Here is a 24313-nt window from a genome sequence, read left to right on the forward strand (position 1 = left end):
TTCTCAGAAGCCTTTCACATTTACAAGCTCATAATATTATGTGGCTTTGCCTGGATCTTTACTGAACTGAGGATTTCCACTTTGCCTCTGCCTATTACAGAAACACATGCTGAAACTATATAGGAAAGGAGCACTGAAAAGTTTGCCTTACCATTGCACAGAAGGTCTCGGGAGGATCTCCACATGTTATATCAGGGGGATCCAGGGTCACTTTCACATATTTGATCATGTCTCTGGCTTCTGGCTGACAGGCCATGTAATCCCAAATTTTGCCTTCTTCAGTGTAAATCTGAGTCTTACACACGTCATAATGTCCCCACACTGAAGGATAATGCTGCATCATTGAAGATACAGTAACCCAAAGGGCATGAAGTGACAGGAATCTTGACAAATACATCTCTAAATCCTTTGAAATTGCCTTGATAATTATAACCAGTATTGATTTAAGGACAGTCTATAGATTATAAATATATGTACATGTATATTTATGTATGTATCTTATAAAACAGGTTCCACAACTGAACGTGAAATGTTAGAATATGGTGCTTGCTTTACTAAGTTGAAGACTTTGGTGGAAGCCTAACATATTCAAACAACAGCTTTTCACCGAAATCTGAAGCTTGTCCTTTGTCTTATAATGTGTCTATCAGGGCTTTCTGTAAAAGATGTCTGAGAGCAGATAATAATTTAGCAAAGTTGTAGGTCTTCACTCGTACTGTTGGTAACCCCGAGTGATCCTCCGTGTTCAAAGCTCACAAGAGATACCCAGACGCACTGATAAATCAGCATCTGAAGCAAAAGGATGAGTGTCTACAGCCTGGTGTCTGTTTCCCATCAATCATTCTTTTCTTCTGGCACCAACACCCTTTTAGAAACAATAAGAGTAAGAGTTATTGTCCAAGAATCAATGCATTATAAAATATATGATATGTTGACATTTTGGAGGTCTGATGCAATATAAAGCAAATTGATGTAATATAGATAACCTTTACTGAGGGTGCTTTGCTAGAATGAACAAACTACCAAAATCATTCACAGTGAAAAGTATTTCAACATGAAGGATTTAACTCTTCTCTAACAAAGACAGATTTATAACATTTCAGGTGAGCTACAGATTTTTGCTTTAAAAATGACAGTTCCATCTTGGCAAAACCTGAAAGGCAAACAACAGAACTTAAACATTTCTCATATTTTATAACCAATGAGGTGGGGGAAACCTAAACCACCAAGGAGAACAGCAGAGCGGATCTTTTATTACAGTGACAAAAATGACAACTACCATTGTGTGCTTTTTGTCTCTTGGAACGAGGACCTCACAGAGCTCAAAATGCCCTATATGCTTCTATGCTTTTGTTAGCTTAATAAGAGAGTTATTAGGAGCACACATCTGTCTGTTTGGATTTTCTCATTAGTATTGGAAAAGCTTTGCTCCTTTTTTTAAAATTGCAGTTAATGATAAAGATAACAACTGGCTCACCTGTAGCTTATTATATTAACAATTTCCCTTTTAACATTGTTCCCATGTTTTCTTAATTATTTTTACATATCTACCTCTTGTTTATGAAATACCCTCCAAACAGTTCTGTATGTTGTTGTAAGATGTAAAATACCAGGACATAAAATCATAAACCCTAAAAACAACATGATACAAATTCAGAAGTCATTTATATAGGTCAATGTAGTTTTCTCTAATTTTGCAGTCAATCCTGTTCCAATCAAGATATTGGAAGTTTGGCCACTGACTTCAATGGGAATAGGATTAGCCTCTTTGTGAAAAGAAGGATGCATTCAACTACTACTGTACTTTTCAACTCTTTAGCTGACTCTTACAATCTAAAGAACCTCTTAAATTTCATGTTTACAGACAACTATAAATCATAATGTTGCGTAGCTTAATAAATGTCTATAGTCTAATATTCTAGTTAGTATGATGAATCTTCCTATGCCATAAAAATATGAAAGGCTCCATCACATACACTTTGTTTTAGAACACACATTTTCAAGAAAGAGCAAAAGTTGTCTTCAAAGCAATTTCACAAATGGGTTCACTATATTTAAATACTGCACCATCTTAAACTGAAATAAGCCACACACACTATGAAATGCCAACAGATGGCTGAAGTGTGTTTCCATAGCAAAGTAATTTACAATAATTGCCTTATGGATGCAAGTGCAATTTTTCATTATATTCATTTCATAAAATGTTATCATACAGCAGTGATTTGTGATGTATTCTATTGGAAAGTGTATTGAATATCTGGATTTTTATATAACGATAATTAGCTATTTGTCCAAATACATGTAAACTTCAAGTCTGAATTTGCTACAAAACCAGAAACTTCAGATACTTTAGAAAAATTAAATATATTTTAAATCAGATCATTAACCATTACCATGGCTTTTTTAACAACCATCCATTCTTCCTGTTTTCATTGGCAATACTTAACTTGTTATTTTGGAATTAATTACAGAAAAAAATACAGCTCAAATACAAAGGTCAACATCTATAAGTAAGGAATTGACCTGAAAAAAAAAATGTTCTTTGTTTCTACATAAAAACTTACAAAGTGTCTTAAATGATCATGACAAATCAGTGCATATTCAGTACTGAAGGATGAGAAAAACTATTTTGAGCTTGGGCAAAGCTGGTATAACTAGTAAGTGAATGTTATGTTACTGTATAGAAATAAATTTACTATGTTTAAACAGCCTTACAATTAACCTTTTTCATTTAGTCAGAAATATACTCTTTTTTTAATGCTTTCTTTGGTAGTTTTTCTTTTCCTCTATAACCTGCTGTCACTGTAATCTACAAATAAGTGGGACTAGATAGGGCTGTAAACAGATGTATTAACTGGAATTGAGAATATAGCTATTGAGAATGAAGGTGAAGCTAGCCGTTATCTCAACATCCACTGTGCTACAATACTCACCATATAACCAATTCTCATTAAAGAAAGTCAGCCTCATAATGATGGTCATTACACAGAATTTTAGACTACAACATTGATCAAATTTAGTGCACTGACAAGGAAAAAGTGCAGAGGAGTGCAACATATTTTAGTATTGGGAAGATATAGGACTGAGCGACGGACATTCCTGACAAGAAGCGGCCAATTACAGCTTAAATTTCTGGCACATAACCAGTTGCGATTAATAGTCTTCCATTATATTACAGATATATTATTAATGTATTAAAAATGTCAGGCTTTGGCAAGAACTAATATGGCATGGTTCACTTACTCTGCAGTATCTTCTTTTAATGAGCTCCCATTGACATAGAGAAAGATATTGACCAAAGCACATTAAATATCATATTCTGTGGGTCACTGAGGCTTTTATAATAGAGCTACACAGTTTGTCTTTATTATATTTATGACTGCAGGGTCATTCATTATGTGCATTCTAGTTCCTGGTTGTCTATTCCCAAACATCTAATTTTTAAAAAAATTACTTTGCAAAAATTATTTTAAAATTACATTTCTGAACTTTAAAACAATTCCAATTGTAGCTCTAAACCACACGGCAAACTGTGGGTAATAGAAACCAAATTTGTTTTCATGAATACACTTATATTTGGCCCTATGGAGTAAAATGCACCAAACATAATAACTGATGCATTTCTTGTGCCCAAATCCTCTGTACCCTGTAGTCCTCTCTTCAGCAACTGACCACGCGTTCTGCTGTGTTAAACTGAAACAATTCATAAGGTCTGACATACAGACACTGACATCTTCACTGACTGAAGGAAAGGTGACTGCAAACTACTGGAAAAATTTATTATGCTAGCTGTATTCAATAAAATGGTGGCACATGGTATACTGGAGCTAATCTTTCTTGGCAACAACAGTATTAATTGTAGAACATTTAGGCCCTTGAATTTTCACATGTGCCTTAACTCCTGCCATATGAAAAACAGCAGGTATTCCCTGGGCAACTGTGGAGCAACAATGCTTAAGTCCCTAATGTCTCTGCTTTCTTCCAAACCATTCCTCTATATGTAAAGAAATGGATATATACCACATATAATAAATTCATGTATACCTCTGTATCAGCAATTTTACATGAAGAGCATTAGTTGACCAAGACTAAAATTGTCTGTAAAAGTGGCCTTACACACATAAATTTGTTTCCAGGTGGCTACACTTGAGTCAGTACAGCCTCACACAGCATTTTAATTACGTAGGTCTTCTCAGTTACCCTTCCTCCTCCCTCCCCCCCCTCCAGCCAAAAAGTATATTCCAGCAGTAATTAATTACAGTAAAAGAAGCTGTCAATTCTTATTAGGATATGGTAGTAAATACAGCTCCTTGTAACGGTTTTGGTCACTGTGAATATTTCCCTCCTCCCACACACACTATGATAATTTTCTCATTATAAAAATGGTCACTAGCAGCTTAGCATTCACTGTGTTACAGAAATCTCTTGGTGAGAACTTGCTGTACTTATATTATGGATTTTTTCCAAAAACTCAGTTATGCAGTGGATTTCATAAAATGGCAACTAGTGATCATTTCTTGTACAGACCATGAATTTGATAAAAATACACATTTTTGCAGCACATGAATTAGAAAGAAAGGTGAATAATCAGTTATCTGATAACATATTCCAGTGTCTGCTGGTGTAAGAAATAACATTTAGCTGTATAAAAAACTCAGTCAATGGCAGTTGTGTATGATAATAGTAGGAATATATAAAATATTTTAAAAAGTGAAATCTATTGTAATTTTGCATCTACAATAAGAGTACATTAATATTTCCTATAAAATACAAGTAACGGTGATTTTTGGCTGCTTTGGTTATAATTTCTAAATTACTTTTTTCAAGATGAATAAAATATGGTGTATACTACAAGATACAACTGGTAACTGATATATATTTTCACTGTTACCACTTATGAAACTTGGCATACAGTGATATACTGACATACTGTGATATATTAAATCTGAGCATTTCATAAATGCAGTTATTCATCCATGGAAATTAAATATGTTCATGTGTTTAATTATATTACATCCCATCTTTGATTAATGTAGTACCTTCTGAAAAATTCTTAGGATATTTCAAAATCAGTACTAATACTAGAAGAACTTCACATTCTTTTTCTATTAAATAGTTAAATAAATTTGATGAAAATGGAAAGATTTTCTTCTCTCTTTTAGGAGAAAGGAGTAATAAGACTTCTGAGATCTATTAACAGAAGACAACAGAATATGAAGTTCTACAAATAACACTAGGGATTCTGAAATACCCTACAAAATTTTAGGTTGCCCAAAATCTTTCTTTGTCCTGTAAAATAGCACATGAACATTACCACTTACACTGTATCATCAACATTCAGCATGGAATGAAAATACTTCAGAAACTTTCATTTAAAAGGCTTCACTTTTAACTGCTGTAAGTTTTTAATATAAAACCTTTGTAATTTTTTAACCGTCTCTTATTGGTTAAGTGAACTTTGGAGCACAAATTGCATTATTTTGCAATTGTTATGCACTTAAGATGATCAAAATGGTTTTCAGAAATAAGATTCCTAACAGACAAAGTAACAGGCTCTTATCAAAAACTACTCATAGATCATCTATTGTGTAGTGATAGTAAAGTCTTCAGATTGTGGTGTGAACTCAATACAACTTTCTGAAGCTGCTAAAGTTATGTTAAGGACTTAACACTGGAAAAAACAAAACAAAACTAAAAGGACCTGGATTTTGGTTTTGTGCTGTTGCCAAAATTCTGTACCTCTGATCAGAAAGTTGGTTCCACTCCTTATCAATGCCACTGTGGTGCACGGCAGATGACAAGGAACAGGAAAGATCAGGCTACTGCCATTAATTGGTGAAAAATGTCAGGGAAACATCCTTTAAAGCACCAACAGTCATCTTTGATTTTTTTCCATGTAGACTAAAAAAATGTGAAGTCTTACCTAGGCCACAATGTCTAAACATTGGGCTGCATTATGCTTGAGGCAAAACTGTAAATTGCTCCCTCTTTAAAAGCATCTGTACCACTTATTTAATTCACTTCCTCTTTTCAAATCTTTGCAAAAATTAGGCTGAATCTTAGTGCACAAAATATTGAAAAGCCTAATGCACAGCAATATAATGTGTTCATTAAAGCCAACAAATATACAAACTTTAGGAGAGAATACAGAACCATTCATTTTATTGGTCTAAGCTATTCAGCATTTAGTAAACCATTTGGTTTTTGTATGAATGATTTTTCATTTATTTTTTGAATGATTACGTAAACTGCTTGTAATTTCTGATATGAAGCAGGGAATTATTCCTAGTTGAATAAGTGAACTGTCAGTTCCATGGGGATTGGGGTTATTCTACAGACCATCAATTCCACCCTTTTTATTGGATTTCTGATAATATTTTTCTGCAGAAAAATCTTTATTCATAGACTGCAAACTGTTTGAAGAGAATGACCCTCTTTTGGCAGAATCCTTCTGAATTCATTTAAAAAACTCTTTCATTCCCTCCATTGCCAGTTTGTTGGCTCTTATTTAATACTCAATTTTAAAAAATAGGAATTTATAACCAATTATTTCCACAGTTCTGTAAAATCCTGATGTGTTTCAGGGGTTTTTTTTTGTTTGGTTGGTTGGGTTTTTTTTTTTTTTTTTTTGCTTCCCTGTTTGAAATTAATGCCCTTCATCTTTTTTTTTTTTTTTTTTTTTTAAAGTGCACAGCTGATTTCCATGCCGGGAAACTGATGAGAACAGATTGAAGGTTTGTAAGTGAACCAAAATGTAATTCGATGTTTGAGATAGGAGGGTAGCCCATTTGGAAAACAATCCACAGAGAAGTTTCAATAGCATGACAATGCATCAGAAATAGATTCATCGACTTGTAGGTTGGGGGAAGGGGTGGGACCAATACCTGTGTCTATAGGTGCCCATTCAGGATGCAAAAACAAACAGAGCAATCGCCTGCTCTTTTAACGAAAGTGCCTTTGAAATACGCGCTAGTCATTTTCCTCCCCGTGCAAAGCACAGGGGCAATGTACTGGAAACCAGGCACAGAAATTTGCTCCCCAGCGAGGAGCTCACGACAACAGCAGAGGGCGCAGTTTCTATTTGTATAGGAATTCCACCCCCACCCTCCTGCTAAATCTCTTAATTGGTTACGTGGGTCCAATAAAATGGCAAGAGCTCCACCTGATCCATGTAGATCTGTGCCGACGGGGAGACCCATAGCGGTATTCAAACTAAACCCACCGAGAGGCAGAATTACCACTACATGCAATTCTCCCTACCTACCCATCTCCCATCCGCTAGGAGCAACCCCAGGGGCAGATACCACTCCACCGTCCCCCGGCCGGTACCAGCCCTCTGCCCAGCGCCCCGCGCGGGGGGCGGGATTCCCACAGCCCAGCTTCCAAGCCCCAGCGTGTGCAGCACCCGGGGGCTGCGGGCAGCCAAGTTTTGGCAGCCCCAACTCTTCCCCCAAACGCTCCGGAGGGGCTGGGCGGAGTTCCTCTCCCGCCCGCTGCCATGGCTCCTGCCCGCCCGTTTCACCGGTTCCCTAGCGAGGCAGGGAAGAAGGAGCCGTACTCACCATGTGGAGCAATCCCTCTCGTTAGAGCGGGGAGGAGAGCGGACACCGCGCTGCCTGGGACCTTGCCAGCCTCATCCCCCTCCGGCAGCGGGAGCATGGGAGCCAGGGGCGCACGGGTGGGAGGCTGCTCCGCCCGCTGTGCCCCGTCCCCCGGCCGCGGGGAGCCTGGCAGGCGTGTGCCGCACGCCCAACACAAGTTCCTGGTGACGCCGAAGAGTTCAAGGGCTGGAGAAGAGCAGCCCCCGCCAGCCGGCAGGTCGGAGCCCCCTTCTCCGCCCCTGCCCCGGGACCTGTAGACTGCCCTGGAGCTGCCCCGCGGAGCTCGCCCCGGGGCGAAGGGGGAGGAACTCCTCCGGCTCCACTGCAAAGCTCGGCGACCGGCAGATCAGAGAAGGGGGGCCAGGAGCGACGCTCCCCCTGGAACAAGTCAGCAGCAGCCGCTCAGGGTTGCCTGCCAGCCCCGCTGCACTGCCGGGTCTCCTGTCTGCCCGAGCCACTTCTTTGCCTTAAACTTTTACCGGGGCTCCGGGAAGCTGCAGGACGTTCCCTGGCTCTCCGCGACAAGACGCGCTGCAAAGGCTGCGCTCCTGGCTGGCCCCAGCTTTCGTTTTATTTTAGATGAAGCCGTGGAAGGTACTTGGAGGGGACATAAATCACGACAATTAGCACTGGCGCTGAGGAGATCCTCTCCTACCGGTTTCGCCGAAGCTTCCTCCGCGCATTCCTCCGCTCAAGTCAGAAGTGTCACTGCACACAGCGTTGATGGCAGGGAGACGAGATGCATGGAAAGTCCATCCGATGAAATATACATGCCAGCGATTCTTCTGGATTGGAAATCTCCCGTGGCCCTTCCCCTGCCTCCCCCTCCCCCCCCCCCTCAGCGCTCGCGCGGCCCCTGCATCGCAAAAGGAGCTCTCAAACTTAAGGGCAGGACACTATTAAGGGGAATGAAACCTCAGAGAGGTGGCGGGGACGTTTCACTTAAAAGCAATCTTCTCCTGCAACTGCCAGCAAGTAGAGGGATTGCAAACCTTATACCACCTCCAGACCTGAGCGCGCCGAGCGGTCCTAACGCCGTTTAGATCTCCATCTCTCTCTCCCGCATCTCCACGCTTGCCACTTGCACAAGTCCCTTATTAACTCATGACACCGATTATATCTCCTGCTGCTTTCTCCCCTTGCACCTCCCTTTTTTTTCCTTAGAAAAAGCCTTTAAGATCTTGGGCTTAAAGGACACCAAAGCCTCAGCCTTCAATTAGAAATGGTCTGAAGGGTCAGGGTACAAGTTGGATCTTGCCAATTTTTGGCCTAGCCTTCCAAATTCCACCCCTTAAATGAAGAACAAGCCTAGCTGTTCCAATTGCAACAAATACCCCAGACCCTGAGACATCCCACCTCAGTTGCATTGCCAAACTCTGGATCCATCAGGTGGGACCTGCTAGATCCTGGCAGTTTTTAACCCCATCTACCTAAGTTTCATGCCTGAACAGAAAATATGTTTAGCTCTTATTAGTGCACCTTAAAAACACAGACCCTGAAGCTCACCAGTACAACAGTACCACAAAACTCAGGTTCAGCATCTGATCCTGGCAAAATTTGGTCATAAAACAAGACATAGAAGGGCCACAAAACATCCTGGTACAAGAAAGACAGAAAAACTATAATTTGGCACCTATCGCCTTTTACTTGGTCTGCATACACTCCAGTTTTACCACCTAAATTTAGGTCATTTGCAGCTTCTCCTAATCTATCAAAATAATGCAGATCCCAATCGACACCCATCCCTACATCCTGGTATCTGGCAACTGAATCTGGCTGAATCCAAGAGCCGGATTGGAGATCTGTTGCACATGGAACTCTCAAGAATTGGACTTTTTCTGGCATAACAGGAGCAGCTAAACATTCTCTATTTGGGCAAGGACCCAGCAGGGCTTCAAGACGCTTTGTGAAGGAGTCAGGAAGAGCCCTACTGCAGCTAGAGTGATTGCATTTTTCCTTATTTAAAGCATCGGCTGAAGGCAAACCTGAGGCTGCATAAAGTATAGTTCTTTGTCAAAACTGCATGCAAGTTGTGATTGCGATAGGACAGCAGGTGAAATCCAGAGGTTTGGACTCATTTTCCCTTTGAGTTTTTATATTTGTTAGAACTAAATGCTCAAACTAAATGCGACTGAAGACCCGCAATCAAAAAGAAAATGTTTGCATAAGCAGTGAAAAAAACCTGCTGAGTTTCACACAGCTCCATTGTGAATAGTGCTTAACAGAACGACCATATCTATTGAGACTGTGGAACCCATTGCCACAAGACATGAACAGCAGAGTTTAGGAGGATTCAAAAGAAGATGAGACGTTTATATACGGATAGCAAGAAAATATCCAGAGTTCTAACAACAAATGTGGGGGTAAAAGCTAACCCCCTAAAAACTTTGGGCGTATATAAATGTGCAAACTTAAGGGCTTAAGCCAACTTCTAATTATGGGAGGATAGGATGAAACTTCCCTGCAGATTAGGTTCTCTCATAATTGCCACAGTAGGGTTCTTGCATCTTGCTCTGAAGCCTTTGGTACTGGCTACTGTCAGATAGGATACAGTAGAACCTCAGAGTTAGAAACACCAGAGTTACAAACTGACTAGTCAATCACACACCACATTTGGAACTGGAAGTACACAATCAGACTGCAGGAGAGACAACAACAACAAAAAAGCAAATACAGTACTGTTAACATAAACTACTAAAAATAAAGGGAAAGCAGAATTTTTCTTCTGCAGAGTCAAGTTTCAAAGCTGTATTAAACCAATGTTCAGTTGTAAACTTTTGAAAGAACAACCATAATGTTCTGTTCAGAGTTACGAACATTCCAAAGCTACAACCTCCATTCCCGAGGTGTTCATAACTCTTAGGTTTTACTGTACTGGACTAATTAGACCACTGGCCTGACCTAGTATGGCTTTTAGTAGTGCATTTATCCAAGCCAATGACCTAACTGCAGCAACACAAACCTTGAGTATAGAAGCACTATCCTAGTTTGCAAACCTTTCAGGGAAACTAAGCTGAGTTTGGAATTTGTAACAAAACCCTAATCAAGTTTTGCATGATTTCAGGCTGTGTTGTGGCCATTGCACACATCTCTAAATGTTATCCATTATGAATCTCCCATTACCTGAGCTATCCTGTGTCTTTGTCACTAAGGAAACTGTAAAGGTATTGTATTTGTGGTATTCCCCATGTCCAGTTACCTACAACTCTCCCAGTGGGATGGAGCCGAGAGAGTTACTGTACCTGAAAGTATTTAGAGACACTGGGAATTTTGTTGTCTGAAAAATAGCATTTAAATCTATTAGTATTTGAAGCCCAAAGCTCCATGAAAGAATTAGACATGGTGTGCCAGTGTGCCTGTATCCTGGGTGCTTGTCCTCCTTCACACTGGAGGAGGGATGATGCCTGACTGGCCCACTGCAGGATGGCAACTGCTGCATACATTTTGGGCTTGATCCGCCCCTCCCCCACATTGTGCAACCTCAACATCCACAGATATCAATGAGAACTGAGAGCACGCAGCACTTTATAGGAAGTGTGAGCAGTTTAGAGTGGCAAGCCCTTTGTTGGAAGAATGGCTCAGGTCCTAGGATTCTTTGTGCAGTGCAACTTTCTTCTCCACACCCTGCTTTGAACACACTATTCCACTGCACTAACTCTCCATCTGGCAGCTGAAATAGACTTTTTTGAATGAAGTAGCAGACAGACTGTGTGCGAGAGAGCAGGAGGATGGTTGATAACCTGCTCCCCCTCCACAACCACCCAGCTATAGTTGAGGCAAAGGGTGCAAATCTCCAAACAGGAGCAGATTTCCCCAAGGGCAGAGCTGGCCTGTCTGCTTTCTCATTGCTTTGCCCACAGTAGTTTAACCTCCAATACAGTCAATCAATCAGTGATGATTTGAATGTTGATCTGGGCTTGCACCTTTACTACCTCCAAATGCTTCATTTTTAGCTCCCAGTGGAAGAGGAATGTTTGAAAAATTGCACTGGAGATACGTGAGCAAAATCAAGAGGTTACTGCATTCAGTAGGAAAGGCACAAACCCCTAAAACTGTTCAGTGAAACAGCAGAACAGACAACACTCAAAAAGACATTTACCACCCCACTGCCACCACAGGGGCCGGGGACGGAAAGATATACCTCACCTCTGCCTGTGGAAACCTCCATCACACGGGTATGCTTTATAAAAAGTTTGCTCTGAGAAAGGATAGATGACAGAATGACAAATGCTGGAGGCCACAAGTGCCTTCTGTGGAATAGGGCTCCCATCTTTGCTACCATTGCCAGAGCTGACCAATGTTAACAATGCTGAGAAATTTTAGTGGAAAAGGCACAGAGTGATATTGAAAGCCTTCTACCAATGTGTAGCTTAATCTGTCTGGCCATCTGGGAGTATGGTATTGCACTGATGCACAATACATAAAGAAGTATGCGAATCTGACATTTTACTCCTTCCTATATTTTCATGCAGTTTGATAATGACTATTTCCCCTTAGAGGGAAAGGAGATCTTTCCCAATCTTGTTTCAGGGATGGGAGTTTCTTTGTGCAGAACATCTTGGGGTGAAATCTCTACATTGGGTATGTACAAACCCTAAGAAAGACTGTCTAATAAACCTTATTTTTCATTCCAGTCCCATTGTTTCTCATTGGGACAGCATGGAACATTATTATTCATTTCTAGGATTTGGATAGAAAATGAACCAGACCTATTGAAAGGAATGATTTTTATTCTTATGCAGTTCACTGGAGAATAAAGCACAAGGAATTCCATAAATTAAACTCTTAGAGAAATGGAGAAATCAAGCTCAGTGTACAAAGGGTTAATATTAAGTATCACATTTTTGATCCAAAAATACATATAAAGATTTGGTTTCTACTCCCAGAATATTAATGAAAAAGTGTCTTATTCTAATAATAAACACTGGAACCCTGCAGGGTCCAGTTACAAACACATGACACTATGTACAAAGATTTGACAATTTTTCAGATTTTGCTTTAGCTATTTGTTTTCCAGTGAATGTTAACATTTTCTGTATGTATTGCAACAATTAATAAAATGCCACATGCCTATAATTGCAAAATCGAATCCCAAATATACATACATGTGTCTTCTAAAGTGGCATTCCTGTACTATACTTGACTTAAGCAAAGTGGTAGCGTGTATTCTATTTTCTATCCGGGATGGTTTGGTGTCTCATCTCACGACAGATAGAAAACAGAATACATGCAACCATTTTGTTTAACTCATGTGTAGTATAGGAATGCCACTTTCAATGGGGAGCATGGATCAGCGTTCACATCACAATCCCTGTCAGTACCCGACCAAAGCTGGGGAAGCTAATGATCCAACCAGTGGACCAGATTCTGTGATGAATCCTGGTGCCACCTGACGCATGTTGCGCATATACTAAGAAGAAGGTGTCTCAACAAATATTCCAATAATCTGACTGTTTTTCTTTTAAAAGAGAGAATTCACCCTTCAATTCATCTTTACAAAAACCCCAAAAACAGTCAACCATCATTTAAAAAAAAAAAGAAGATCATGCTTGGAACACAATCTTTGTAACTAAAAACAGGATATAAATCGAGGGATTGTAGCCCATACTGTGCACCTGCACAGAGGAGTAAAGAGAGATAAAACAATTCTTTGTCTACAGGGCCAAGTATCTGCTAGGTGGGGAAGAAACAGCCTCCACAGAGCCTCACCTCACCTCCTGGACAGGTTGGTGGGAAGTGGACAAGTAGTGGCTCCATCCTTCCCATGCGCAGGCCCAACCGTACGAGGGATGAATGGTATTATGCTATGTGCATGGCTTACCCTTCCCTTCTCTGGAATTAGGGGCAATCAGGAAGCAGATTGAGACACAATCTGCTTCCCAGTCTGCTGCTAGATAAATGTAATTCTGTGCTGCCTCATATACGGAGCTTGTGCCAAACCACAGTCTACCTTATTATTTTGAAAGTGAAAAAAGTTCTTAGTTGATGAAACTTCGATCTTTCACCCAGGTGGCTTTATTCTGAGTCTACATTTCTAATACTATTTATTGCTCTATTTTAGAAATTATTTATATAATTATATACACATACACACATTATTTTTAACCCTAATATGAAAGGCAACACAAGAATAAAGGAAAATAACCCTGCTAAAGATATCCAACGATTTAACTCCATTTCAACATTCTTGTGCACGATGGGACAGAAACACACTATGGCCTCGTCTACACTAAAAATATTTTACTGGTATAGTTATTTTGGTATACCTATACCAGCAGAGCCCACCAATGTAGATGCAGCTTATGCTAAAAGAAGGCATTTTTCTGTTGGCGCAGTAGCACCACTTCCCTGAACTATATTGGCTATACTGATAGAAGCACTCATTTCAGCCTAATTTTTTTTTACTTTTAGCAAAAATGGTTCAGACATTTCTTAGAACAAGATTAGGGGAAAATGCATTGTTTTCCCATGTTAAAAAATTCTTACAATTGTACAGTTGAGAAACTAGCACTTCCTTTGACATTTTGCTGGGTGGTTGCCATAGCATCTGGGATGTACCTTTTCCTTACCAACGGTGGCTGGACCATGGTTTAACCTCAGTTTCTGAAACAGAGCTGACTGCAGTTTTTTTCAGTCTACATCTGCAGCTAAACTATGTTCAGACCCAGTTCAGCTGCACAAATCACTGAAATCTGTTGTTGCCAATGGATCATCTTTCTAGTGTAGACCAAGCCTATGACTACTGAAAAACTAGTGAAATAGTGACATTACAAGAGACATGAAACCCGAACTATTGATAGAGAAAGGGATTTTTGACTGTTAAAAAAAATCAAGCAAAAACCAGTTTTAATTACTATCTATCTAACTGAAATGAATGTTTTGGATAAAGGATGTTTTTGTTAAAGATTTCACTTCCTTATCCCTGTCAATTAAGATATAAGTGCTAAGAAATTCTCTGAGAACCCCATACAGTTACTCAACAAAACTAGGAAAGGCTTGACATTCCTAAGGTAACCCCCACTAAAAACAAAACCTTTCCAGGCCTTCTTTATGAATCCTAAAAGCAAACCAGCCCAATTTTGCATGCTATGTTTAAGCAATGCATGTGGACCAAAACCTGTTAATTGAGAGAAAACATGGTTTTACAGCAAGGACGGTCTTGTGGTTAAGGCACTGGACTGATCATCAAGAGATCTTGATTTACATGTTGCTTACAGTCACAGGCATGCTGTCTGACCTTGGCCAAGTCACATGAGGGAAGATTGTGAAAGACCTTAAGTGCCTCTTTTGAAAATCTCCTCATTAGTCTCCTTGTGCCCCAATTCACCAATTGCAAAATAGAGAGGATAATATTTCTGTTCTCTAATCTTGTGCGTCTTGTCTATTTAGGCACTAATTTTGCACTGAGCTTCACGCTATCAGACCTCTGTATCTGTGTGGCACCTCACTGAAGTTAATAGGGCTCCAAGAGCAGTGTAGTACAGATTTGGGACCTCACATTGTACATAGAGATTATCCACATTTTTCACACAAAAAGGTTTTTTTTTTTAAAAAAATGGCCTTTTTAAAAAATAATTTTTTTGTGAATTGTCATCTTTAGTGAAATTCTGTTTTTGAGACATTTTCCATGGACTTTCCTATTCAACATTTTATCAACATAACCAAACATTTTCTTTTTAACATTATTTAAATTTTTCATTTACTGAAAAAACAATTTTCAGAAAGAAAATGTTTTTCTAATCAAGTTTGCAATAATGATTTTGATAAAAATTCAATAACATATTGATAAATATTTTAACTAAAAATATTGTGACTTTTTTTCCAAAAAACAGAAAACAGATCAATTTTGAACCCTGCAAAAGAAAGTTTCAATCTTTTGAAATATTTTGTGAAAATGATTTTCAACCAGCTCTAACTGCTAGTTTGTTAGGGTGTGGATTGTCTCTTATGTGTTTGTACACTGCCTAGTACAATGAGATTACGATCTAAATTGGAACATCTAAGTGCTACTATAATATACATAATAAGTAATAGTAATTAAACAGGTCCCTCCGTCACCTGGTGTTTTTTGAGTGTAAATGGCATCCACAGCATCTTTCCTTATTCTAATTAGCACTTTTCAATTAAAATGTCCTAAACTTACTTTATCATACTGATAGCTAGCTAAAAACCAAGAATTTAACTGCCAAGTCAAACTCAGTAATATTGGAATATAATAAGATTTGCATTTCCCATTTCTTTTTAAGAATTCTTTAAAAACGTTTATGTTATGTATAGAAAAAATTAAAAGCAGAAGTGGACCTAGTAATGTTAGGTATTTACACATGCACAGGACATGAACATAACTTGATAGCAACAGATTTTTATTTGAATCAGATCATACTTTTAACATAAAATTTAAAAAATAATTTGGGAATGTTTTTTGTTGTTCTATTTGTGATGAGTATTTTTAATGAAAGAAAAACAATTTAATGTCACCAGTGGGTTATAACACCGTGGTGGGGTGGGATAAGAACATCAGAAGAATCAGTGGAAGCCACTATTTGAAACAGTTTTACTCAATAAAATAAATAAATAAATATATTTAGTGGTGGAGAGGCTGGATTAAGGAGAGAGGTTTTGTTAATTTCTGAGAGGGGTTATGGAATTGCACTAGACAGAAATACATAATACTCATTTAGCTTTTGTAGGTCTGCATAATATTTTCTCAATTAACCATTATTTTTGATTTGTGATATACCATTAGAAACCAGTAAAGGGCAGCACTAACCAACTGTTTTAAGTCACTAAAAAAAATAAATTATTGTTTTCAAGTTTTAAATAATGTATACATCTATAGTTTGACTGTATTTACAATAAATTTAGTGTCTTGCCATCTTAGTGCTGAATATCGATTTGAAGAGTCTTCTATAATCTTTAAACAGAAAAACCAAGGCTATAAATGAGCAGTTTAGTTATAATGAACTTTTGTAAAGGGCATTTCAGTTAGTGAGGAGCTGAAGCTCTCTTATTAAAACAGAGCGGTCACTTTAATTGCTTTATTAGATTTTGCCATAAAATCCACATAGTAAAACCGTACAATGGTTTAGATAGGACAAAAAGAAAAAAGAGATACTTGTGGCACCTTAGAGACTAACAAATTTATTTGAGCATAAGCTTTCGTGAGCTCATGAAAGCTTATGCTCAAATAAATTTGTTAGTCTCTAAGGTGCCACAAGTACTCTTTTTCTTTTTGCGAATACAGACTAACACGGCTGCTACTCGGAAACCTGTCGTTAGATAGGACAGTAACTCAATCTCAAACATCTGAAGACTAAATGTGTTTGAAATGTTGCTGGTAATCTTTATTTGCAAATAAACTGGTAAATTAGATTAGTGTAATTGTCTTTGAGTCTAACTTCAAATAGCTTTTTTTTTTTTTAGAAACAACATGAATTGTACGAACTAGACATTGCATATACTGTAAAATACACACACTCTCAAACATGAATTACATTGTAAAGAATTTTCATCAGTCCTTCCATATTTTATTCATGTTTGTAAATGATGTAATGAATTGATGTGAACTTTTAAAATGCTGTTTTCTTTACCCTGGTGTCTGAGAGGGAATAATTAATGAAATATATAGAATTGTGATAAGAAATATCTTTTGGAAGACAAAAAGTGGCTCTTCTTCCATGTAAATTTAATAAATTCTTTTAACACAGGCATATATAAAAAGAGGCCCTTGGTTCTAACACAAGGAGGGCTGTTTTGTTTTGTAATTTTAGGTTCTTCATAATTAGCTGCACCTATTTAATGGTAAAAATAATAAATAAGTACCATTCTAAAAATCAAAAATATACCATTTGAAAGATTTGTCATGAGTGTAAAATGTTGAGTTATAGAAGTCCTATTAGAGCCTTAAGTGCATACATGGGATAGTCCCCATATAAAAGATGCATCAGATATTAGATTGATACTGTATTACACTTGGCAGAAAAACAGGCCAAGAAGAAGCGATCAAGTCTATGGCTGCTATCTACTTTCAAACTGCTTTCAGTAATATTACATTGTAGCACAGTTTCTTTTACAACCAACAATATTTTATTCTATCACTGGAAAAAATATTAGAGCTGAAGAACGAAAAGTTATTGTGGTTCTGTTCATGTATACTAAACACTCACACGCTTTCATTCTTACTTTCTCTTTTCATATTGTCCTTTGTAGCTTTAGGAAACCCAACCATTCTGAGGTAGAACCACAGAGTCAGCATTGTCCCCAAATATGGAGAGTAAAAGATACAGCACCTCAGAACCCCACAGCCAGTTCTGACTCAAATAATTTCTACTAAGCCTTTGGATGGCATGCCACAGATTAGCATTTTAGACACATGATAAAGATTAGTGTAAAGCCCAATCACAAGTCAAGCCATTGCCTATTAATCCAAAACCTTCTACTTTAACCTCAGAAGTTCTGGCATATAACAGACTTTTAGTAATTATTATTATATGTCTGTTGTGAACACAAGAAAACAGCATTCACTGCATACCCACTCTCCCACTGAAGTCAGTAGGAACTTTTGATACTTGGTGAATAAAAGCTTATTTTTTCTTACCTTTTATGTCTAAAACATTTAAATTAAAAGCAAGTTCATATCATGCAATAAATTTGTACTTACAACTTTTTGCAGCAATAATTCTCAACTGATTTGCCCAATTTAGTATTTTCAGTGGTATTTCTGTAGTAGTTTTTTTCCGATTCTTTATTGGCATTTCCTTCCAGGAAGACCTAAAACCAGATTATAGCCCCTGAATCTGCAGCTAAGGTGACCCTCCACAAACAGATCTGCCACTGGCCAGGTAGGTAAAGGGCACTTGGATTTCCAGGAAGAAACTGTGGATCCAAGGAGCACAGGTCAGAGGGAAATGCATTAACCCATCAGAGTCCCTGGAAAATCCATATTAAAGTTAAAGTTATATAGCCTTACATGAGGCTGTAGGGTCAGCTGCCAGTGGAGTATGCCTGGCAGTATGGGTCTAATGGAGTTGCATTCCTCAGTCTTGGAGTATGAGCAGAGTCCCAAAAAGTGGCTCAGGCACATGAACTCTACACCATGAGGGGTTGGAGGGAGGGAAGATCCACAAGATCTGTGGGCAGGCCTCTTCCCCTTAATTTATATAGGAAGCCAACCTCCCACCCCAGAAGAATATTATGGGACAAGCTGAGAGGAATGGTGCTGATTTGGGTTTTCCCATGAGAATGGTTGATCTGGTCCTTTATTATTTTCTTTCCTTCCCCCCCGCCTTTTTTTTTTAAATATACACAGGGCCATGCATTTATTAGCCAAAAACATCAGGATTTCTGGCTTGCTTTAGTTTGTAAATTCAATACAACAGACCGCTGGGAATAATAGAATAATAGTTATTACAAAAGAAGCTAAAATGATGTTGTAATAAAATATTTAATGAGTTGTGTATAATCTGTCAATAGTGGAGCGATGAATGGACACCTGGAATGACACTGATTGAGGTTAGATTTTCTCAGATAGAAATGGCAAGGAAGTGCAACCAGCAGACTGCCTCATTACAGTATTCACTCATTTGAACAATGCTAGAAATTTTCAGATCACAGTATAAAACAAATTCTTTCTTAAGTGGCTCATGTGAAACTTTTCTATAAAGTCTGCAGGCATCTTCTCTATACAGAATACCAGCAAAATTTACAACAGAAATCTGCCATGCAGTATGGAGAAGAGGAGAAGGTGCTTTAAAGGGTGAAATGTATCCCTCTCCATATAAAGCTATATTAAAAAGGGAAATATAATGAGGATTAAAATGGGGGAAGCATCAACTCCCAAAAAGCATGGATAAACTATGGGATTTCAACCCAGCCTCATGTTGGGTTCTGTTCCAGCCTAGGAGTTTCCCCTACATAATCCCTCCACAGGAATCCCTGACCATTGTCTTAGTGCAAGAGTGATCACCCTCATAAGAGGGTACAGATGGCTTAGAAGGACCTGCATGTTGCTTCTTTGCCAGTCCATCTCACCTAATGCGAGAGTACTACATAGTTTTAATGGTGTGAAGGGCCTTCAGTGACCGTGTCAACTCCATGCTACTGCGACAGTCAATTACAAAGAGACCAAAGTGCTCAGTTTCAAATGTGAACCATGGTAAATGCTCTTCTTGCAACAAATTATTTGAATGTAACCATGTGTTCACACTTCATTTACATTCTAAGCTACAGTTCAGTTCTTAATATATATTAGATCATGAAACTCATCCTTGGAAGAGGAAAAGGGGTAGTAGTTCTTTGGAAGGTTTAAAAGAAGATCCTATAGAATTTCCCGAAGACTTTATTAAATTAAAATGGTAACATTTTCTGACCCACTGATGGACAGATTATGGTCTGTGAAGGAAGTATTTTCAGATTCCCAAGCCAGAGAGACCATGTAAAAAATTCTAGAACAAGTAAACCAACAGAGACAATAAATGGAACTGAACTGAAGGTCCAGATTGGTATTTAAGTTTCATATTTATACTCTCACAGGAAAGATATTAGCCTGAAGGTTGATCAGTAATATTCAGAGACCTATTATTGTTATGTTATATCATTATTATTTATTTCCATTACATTAACAGTGTGGTACACTACCTGAATACATAGCTGAAAAGGCAATCTGAACTCCCATTACTCAAATTGTTCAAATCTCCTAGGGAACTTTCTGTTTTCTAAGGGCTTGATTTCACTTCCACTGACCATGAGTGATGGATTGGGTCCCAAGAGACTAGATTTTAAAATTGCTATCTTCTTTGCCAGGACTGTGACAGACTAGAAAACGGAGCTCTCAGGACTCTTTGTTGTTTCTAAGATATGCAACTCTCAAGTGCTTTCAAGAGTAGTTTCTGTGGTTGAGGAATTACTTTGCCAAGCCTGAGTTCTTTGCTTTCCTGCCACGTCACCACAAGGGTTAAACTTGACGCTCAGATTGCCCACAGATCTGAGGAAGTGTGTGTAAGCAACCAGGAGCCTTGGAAGGCCTCAGACACCAATTTCAGGGTCTAGGATGGCTGGTTAGCAGCACCCCATTTTCCAAAGAGGAATGTCAGACAGGAAGCTGAGCCCTAGAGTGTGCCATGTAAACCCAGAACTAGAAATGTGACTCAATTCCATCTAGGCATAATTGGTATGGAAGCATATGGGGCCAGTGACTGGGTCCACCTGTAGCAGACCACTGATTGTATAGGGGGGTATTGGGCCAGGTTATAACAAAGGTGTCATTAACTGTAGAGGTTTATGGGTTAGCCATAATTAATAAAAGAGAAAAGTAAAAGGACCTGTAGAAGAGAAATGACTAATCAGAATTTAATTTTACTTAGAATCGTGCATTATACATAAACATTTAAAGATAAAGGTTTTGAAACAGGATTTTTGGAAAATAAGAGAAAGAACTAAATGCCAAGGGCAGGGCTACATCCAGCATTCATTGAAGTCAATGTCAAAACTACCAATAATTTCAATACATGCAGACCTCGTATTTGTCTCTTTTGAGACCCAACTTCCACATTTCAGTGGATCTACTGTCACATTTTATTTAGTACTTGAAGCTTTGTTTTCCGATCTGGGGCCAGATCTTCACCTGGTGTAAACTGGACAATGGTATTGACATTAATACCATTTACACCAAGTGAGAATATGGCCTTTAGTTTCAATATCTTCCTTGTTACAAAAACGGGTCAATTTATACCACATTCAACACATGAGTGTTTGCAGTAAATTTTTAGTGTTGATCATGTGTATCTTTCTGGTTGTCCAGTCCATAATGACCGGCTTAGTCGTCATCCCTCCCCCCCCCCCAAAACAACAATAGTGATTAAATTATGTGAGGAACAAACAGGTGCTAGCTGAAACTGCAGAGTCCAAAGAGCTTAGCCAACATATGTAGAAACATTAACTAAAATATTGTTCCCCATTTTTCAGTCTGTATCTTATTATTCAAAACCACAAATTGCATCCAGAACAGTAATACCATGTGGTTGACATATATATTACAACGTTATTCTATGCATTATTTATACAGCACCATAAATATACTTTTTTATTAAACATTTGTATCTATTTAGCACATGGATGCAAATGGTGCTTTACATATCCAGTAGATACACAGTTCCTGACCTGTTTAGAATCTAAAGGGATCACATCAAGACAAGACACTAATAACAGGTAATTGTGGTGGGGGAAAGGGGAAGGAAGGAGAAAATAGAGGGCAGGAGAAGAGACTACCCAGAATAAGCTTAAGGGATTCTTTGGGTGGCATAGTATATATTATAGCCATGATCCTGAAAGCACTTATGCTTGTGGGTAACTTATTACAGTAAATTAATGTTAGTGGTTTTTATAATCATATTTAAATGGAATTGAACATACAAGATACTTAAAATCAGACCTTTGGCAATGGGAATTGCAGCTTTTTGAGTCAAGTCATATCACAAATCAACATCTAAGGTTCCTTTTACTTTTGAGAAACTTGACCCACATACTATGAAATGACTGCTTATCCCTCTCCCATTTTGTATAAGAAATTCACATTGAAGCTTTGGGATCTGAAATAGTTAAAAGAAAACTGGCCCCATTTTGCTCAGCCCAGCAGTCTGAGAGTTCAAAAGATAAGCATTTCTCAGCATGAATAACCTGAAATGTGTTTTAAAATAAAGTCATTAAAAACATTGTTTCCCAATACATTTCACAGCTTATTCGTGCTGAGCAGTGCAGAAATTGTGAGAAAATGCAAGTAAGTGTCATTTCATCACTGGACCATCTTAGAAATTGTGATTAGAGTCTGGTAATGAATAATAAACAATCTGTAGCTGAAACTGCATGATCTAAGCATATATATGACCAGAAAAAGTATGATCTCATATGGTAATTATGACAGTTAATATCCAAAACAATAGTGCTGGAATGAATACCTGCACAATATAAGCCAGTTTTATTGTGCATTCTCATGCACACAAGGTCTTGAACTTAATATTATAGGGAGATCAAGATACCTCTAATTGATGAAAATAATAAGTATGTCCTTGCCCCAAAGATCTGTCTGCGTTGTGTGTTTATACAGTGCCTAGCAACTGGGCCCCCGCTGTGCTATAACAATACAAATAGTCATAATTTATGCAATACTGGAATCCATTTATTGATTTATGGATCCCAAATCTTAAATTATAATCCATCTAATATCCCATCTGTAGGATTTTGCAGGCCAGATTCTCCTCTCCCACCTGCAGTGGGGAGCACGAGAAAGATCCTCACAGTGGATCGAAAAGAACTTTCCCTCGTATTTGTGAATTAGTCAACAGAGGTATAAAACCACACGTAGCAGGATAGCTCTTTAGTATTTCCATGACAGAAGCAACTTGGCCCAGCCCACGGGGAACCCTCAGGTGATATAGCACCACCATAGCAATCCCTATGCCATCATCCTCCCCTCCCATACTCTGGAAGAGGAGGTATGGTCAGGAAAAGGGCAGCATACATGGGTGACCGTGTATCCTGGTGATCCCTGGCCAGCAGAATGGGCTTTTGTGGCAGTTACTCAATGAAAATTAAAGTACTGAGCTAACGCTCAGATGGCTTCAGGATGTTGGGGGTGTGCATTTGTGACTCTAAGCCATTGCTGTGCCAAGTAAACCTCAGACATCTCTCCAGAGCCGAACCTCTATGTCCTATTATCCCCTAACCTGAGCCAGCTAATCGCTATTATTTATTAATTAATTTTCTGAAATCACTCTGATTATTAAATCACTACTGCATGTTAGTACCCATTATTTTTTATAAACCGATTGCAGGCTTCCATGCATGATAAATAAAATTGTATTAGCTCCAGTTTATACGAAATATTTATAAATATTATGGAAAGGGCTCACTTTCTGAGCATAGTTATTAGACATTTTAGATTATGGAGGATTGCAAATGGTCAATTATGTAAAATTATGAGAATACAGACAAAACTAAAGCTCATGTTTTCACTCAGAGACATACACACACACAACTTAGATTCCAACTGGGTTCAAGAAGAGTGACATATTTTAATGTTTCTTAATTATCTTTATTTCCCAATTGTATTGTTGTTATAAAGGCTCAATTACTAGACACCAATGAGAGAATAAGATGTAGAGTTACTCCTTTTTCAGATGAAAGTTTCACACTCTTTCTTACATAGTCAGAATATAAACTCATAAAGAACAGATGATTTCAGGATTTACTTTGTTCTACTCAGAGCCACTTAAGAGTCTGGGCAAAATACATTTACTAAATACAAAAACAAGACAGGGCCAAAATGCATCCCTTTTTATCTTACTTCTCAGGCCAGGTTCTTATATTGTGCCCATCACCATCAAATCTGAGCACTTTGGAGGCAATAGGGTGACACCATGGATGGATTTGGTCGAATATGATTAAACATTTCTAATTGGGGAGATTTTCAAAGGCAAAAAGAGATGTTAGGTGCCCAACTCCCATTGAATATGATTAACAAACACCAAACGAAGCCAGTAATACTGAGGAGACTACTGCTTCATTGTTATCTCATTGTGTTGTAGAGTGAAGGGAGACACAACAGAATGACACAAAAGACAGAGGGGGGTATTTTCAAAAGTGCTCATCCCCTGGGCCAAAGCTTGCCCTCATTGAAATCAATGGAAGTTTTACTATTGATGTCGATGGGAGCAGAA

At 38.4% G+C, this 24313-nt stretch overlaps 1 protein-coding gene across 10 annotated transcripts in view; it reads right to left on the reverse strand.

The window, feature by feature from the left end:
* The window catches only part of NTNG1 (netrin G1), a 290609-nt gene that overhangs the window by 205173 nt on the left and 61123 nt on the right, over positions 1-24313 (reverse strand). For 5 of the 10 annotated variants that reach the window (XM_043490712.1, XM_043490711.1, XM_043490713.1 and 2 more), the window contains exon 3: positions 152-865. In XM_043490712.1, the coding sequence (XP_043346647.1) occupies positions 152-397 (246 nt within the window). In that variant the 5' untranslated portion in view covers positions 398-865. Of the gene's footprint in view, positions 1-151; positions 866-7562; positions 9398-24313 lie in introns of those variants that run through there. The other 5 variants (XM_043490717.1, XM_038414810.2, XM_038414815.2 and 2 more) reach the window with 3 other exon arrangements.

The sequence above is a fragment of the Dermochelys coriacea genome, chromosome 8, assembly GCF_009764565.3.
Source record: "Dermochelys coriacea isolate rDerCor1 chromosome 8, rDerCor1.pri.v4, whole genome shotgun sequence".
Classification (NCBI taxonomy): Eukaryota; Metazoa; Chordata; order Testudines; family Dermochelyidae; genus Dermochelys; species Dermochelys coriacea.